We start from the raw sequence: 3,455 nt of genomic DNA on the forward strand, positions 1-3,455 counted from the left end.
ACCCCCCCCCCCCGGGATATTCTTTTGATAATACAAATCTGAAGAACTTTATTCGATTCACAAAGAATCTGAGAAGATCGGGAGGAAGAAAATGTTTTATTTTTTGGTCGTTCATTTCATACTAAAAGAATGAACTTCAATATATTTACTTCTACAAATCTCATATTTACCACTTTCAGCCAGCAGGCGGCTCGCCCGGCCAGCAGAGGAAGCCAGGCACAGGAAGTCTGATTTCCTTATAAAGATCAGAGGAGAGCTCAGCCGCCTGTTTTCTGAGGAGTATATCAAGGTGTGCTTCTTCCCAGTATCAGATTTCTGATGATTCATATGGAAGACTTTTCCCGCACTAAGGACACTACTACATCTCCAGCACTCAGGTCAGGAAAACAAATTGTTTTTCCCTTGTGTGGATTTTCTGATGTTTAATCAGACTTTCCCTCCTCGAAAAACAATTTCCACACTCAGGACAGCAATACGGTTTCTCACCCCTGTGGGATTTCAAATGTCTGGAAAGGTTGGACTTCTCTGAAAAACATTTCCCGCACTCGGGACAGGAATATGGCTTCTCCCCTGTGTGTTCAGACTGCACTTCTGTGAAAAGCATTTCCCGCACTCAGTGCAGGAATACGGCTTCTCCCGTGTGTGATATCTTTGATGTATCAGAAAGTCTGATTTCTGTGTATAACGTTTTCCACACTCGGGACAGCAATACGGTTTCTCGCCTGTGTGCAACCTCTGGTGTCTGCAGAGACTGAAGTTATCCGAAAAATATTTCCCGCACTCAGGGCAGGAATACAACTTCTCCCCCGTGTGAGATCTTTGATGTTGAGCTAGTTTGGATCTCGCTGAAAAACGTTCCCCGCACTCAGGACAGGAATACGGCTTCTCTCCCGTATGTGATCTCTGATGTCTGACTAGTGCCGACCTTTGAAAAAAACATTTCTCGCATTCAGCACAGGAATGGGGCTTCTCACCTGTGTGAGAACTGTAATGTATGGCGAGCTCCGATTTTTGGAGACAACATTTCCCGCACTCAGGGCATGAACATGGCTTCTCTCCTGTGTGTGATTTCTGATGTCTGTTAAGATTGAACTTCTGTGAAAAACATTGCTCACACTCAGGACAGGAATACGGCTTCTCACCTGTGTGGGACCTGTAATGTTTGATGAGTTCTGATTCATAGAGGAAACTTTTCCCGCACTCGGAACAGGAATGAATCTTCTCACCCGTGTGAGACCTCTGATGTTCAAAAAGACGTAATTCAGAGCTAAAACCTTCCCCGCACTCAGGACAGGAAAATGTCTCCTCCCCCTGAATTCCGGCACCATCCCCCACAGGACGAGGTCGCTCAGAGTCAGAGGGATTCCATGGTCTCTCCACACTGTGACGTCCACCATCCATAGCTGAGCTCATTGTCTCTTCTCCCGCACAATCTGCTGTGATGTCCTCATCTTCCATCTTACAACCTGGAGATAAAGTCAGACGATCCTTTGAGGGTTCCTCCATGGCGTGTCCTGGAAACATAGAAACACATGATGGAGAGATATGAGAGGGTTAGATGACTTCACTCAACATTCCATCTGGATCAGGAGGTCTGAGGGAGCAGATGTTCTATGAGGAGGTCCCAACTAGCCGGGACTGCTCCCCTCTTCAGTCAAAGGGCGTTTGGTCCTCCTCCCAGATCACTTCTACATTGACACAGCTTTGTCAGAAGAGGAGGAGCCAATGGGGACTGGGAGAAGCATACTCTTCCCCCAACCACAAGCCTAGGCACTGGGTCATGTGACCTCTAAGAAGCGAGAAGATCAGAGTATAGACTGGCAGTCCCTCCCGGATAACAGAAGAATATATTATGACCCACCTGTGCTGATCTCTGTAGGCGTGTCCTCCTCTATGGACGTCCTCCTCATCCCGGCCTCCTCCGTATATCGCTGATCATCCCTCACATACGTCTCTTCTACTTCACCCTCAACTTTCATCTTCATCAGATCTTCACCCTAAACCAACAGAACGGCAGAAAGTCTCATCTGTGACATAGAAGTATTTATGATGTGACATCACATAGAAGATCTCATCTTGTAGAGTCCACACGTCATCTCCACATGTCAGAGCGTTCCCGCCCCTCAACTCCACCCACCTGATCATGGAGGGGGATGGTGAGATCTTCCTGGGTGGGATCCCGGGAATACAGAGGGCGGGGACATCTCTCTGGTGGGTTCCTCTTACTAGGCTTCATCATAATGTCCATGTGTCCTTCAGAAAGCTCCTCCATCACACCGTACTCCTCGTCCTCCTCTTTATACTCTTCCTTAACAACAATATCAAAATCCCCGAAGTCTCCACTCTGAATATAAAATAAGACATTCATTGTAACAAAAGACACTTGTGTATAAATCTTAGCTGCCAATATTTGGTAACCATCTACCTGATCATGGTGGGGGATGGTGAGACCTTCCTGGGTGGAGTCCCGGGAATACAGAGGGCGGGGACATCTCTCATGGCGGGGGATGGTGAGATCTTCCTGGGTGGAGTCCCGGGAATACAGGGGGCGGGGACATCTCTCTGGTGGGTTCCTCTTACTGGATCCATCTGTAGGAAACACACACACTGACTGAATACATTGTTTCTATGTGTGTATCAGATGATGGGGGATGTAGGCGGAGCCTCCGTACTGCTCTCTCCTCTTACCCGGTGATGTGAGGGGCGGGGCATTCTCCAGGAATCCCAGAATCCAACTCACCCCTCCGGTCAGGTCATGTGACCTCCCAGAATCCTCCTCACCTCTCCGGTCAGCAGGTAGATGATCTCCAGGGTGAGGTTTAGTATCCTCTCGGTCATGTGACTCCGGTCCTCCTCCATCATTGGTCATGTGATCTTTGAAGGTTTCCCTGTAGACCAAGTATACGGGGGATAATATGAGGGTCAATTAAATGACAAGGAAAACGGAAAAGGTCCCCTTTATAGCCAACTCAACCTCCCATCCCCCGCACCCAAGAAAAGTCATATAATCCATTAGAATAGACTGATTAGGTGGAAAGCAAATATGTAAATATCAAATAATATCTTATTACCTCCTCTGCTGCCAGTTCCAGCAATGTCTCCTCTCCACTTCCTCCAAAATCACCTCACAGCTAGAACTTCTTATTTATAGGTGACACCACTTCCTGTGTCATAGAGACTTCCTGTCTGGGTATAGGTGAGATCACCACCTTGTGGAGCTCAGAGGAACTGCAGCCCCCAAGAAACGTCTCGTAGTGTGCCTTGTGTTCTAGTCAGGAGAGCCAGAAGATGCAATTATGAGTTATGAGTGTGTGTGTGTCCTCCTAGCCAATCACTAGGAGGTTCACTGACAGTGGTGCATGCTGGGGGAGGATATAAATATTCAGGGCTGACCTTGTGATCGTCTCTTCCCCCCCCCCCCCCCGGCCCATTCCGGGGGGGGGGGGTTGTTTTCT

General features: G+C 48.1%; 1 protein-coding gene across 1 annotated transcript; it reads right to left on the reverse strand.

Moving 5' to 3' along the window:
- Positions 1-373: 373 nt before the first annotated feature.
- Positions 374-2,862, reverse strand: LOC108802404 (zinc finger protein OZF-like). Its single transcript, XM_018574262.1, has 5 exons — positions 2,782-2,862; positions 2,138-2,494; positions 1,862-1,997; positions 585-1,514; positions 374-525 (listed from the first exon to the last, which is right to left on the reverse strand). Exons 1-5 carry the CDS (start codon positions 2,860-2,862, stop codon positions 374-376), a joined length of 1,656 nt encoding a protein of 551 aa, XP_018429764.1.
- Between the last annotated feature and the right edge of the window lie 593 nt (positions 2,863-3,455).

Source organism: Nanorana parkeri, unplaced genomic scaffold (genome assembly GCF_000935625.1).
Source record: "Nanorana parkeri isolate BGI_ZX_2015 unplaced genomic scaffold, ASM93562v1 scaffold2845, whole genome shotgun sequence".
NCBI classification, from domain to species: domain Eukaryota; kingdom Metazoa; phylum Chordata; class Amphibia; order Anura; family Dicroglossidae; genus Nanorana; species Nanorana parkeri.

Bases quoted from the DNA above. Each gene is read 5' to 3' on its own strand.
- LOC108802404 (XM_018574262.1), bottom strand. From the start codon at position 2,862: ATGATGGAGGAGGACCGGAGTCACATGACCGAGAGGATACTAAACCTC. The intron at 1,515-1,861 runs GTGGGTCATAAT...CTATGTTTCCAG, and splicing joins GCCTACAGAGATCAGCACAG to GACACGCCATGGAGGAACCC. The intron at 526-584 runs GTCTGAACACAC...AATGTTTTTCAG, and splicing joins ATGCTTTTCACAGAAGTGCA to AGAAGTCCAACCTTTCCAGA.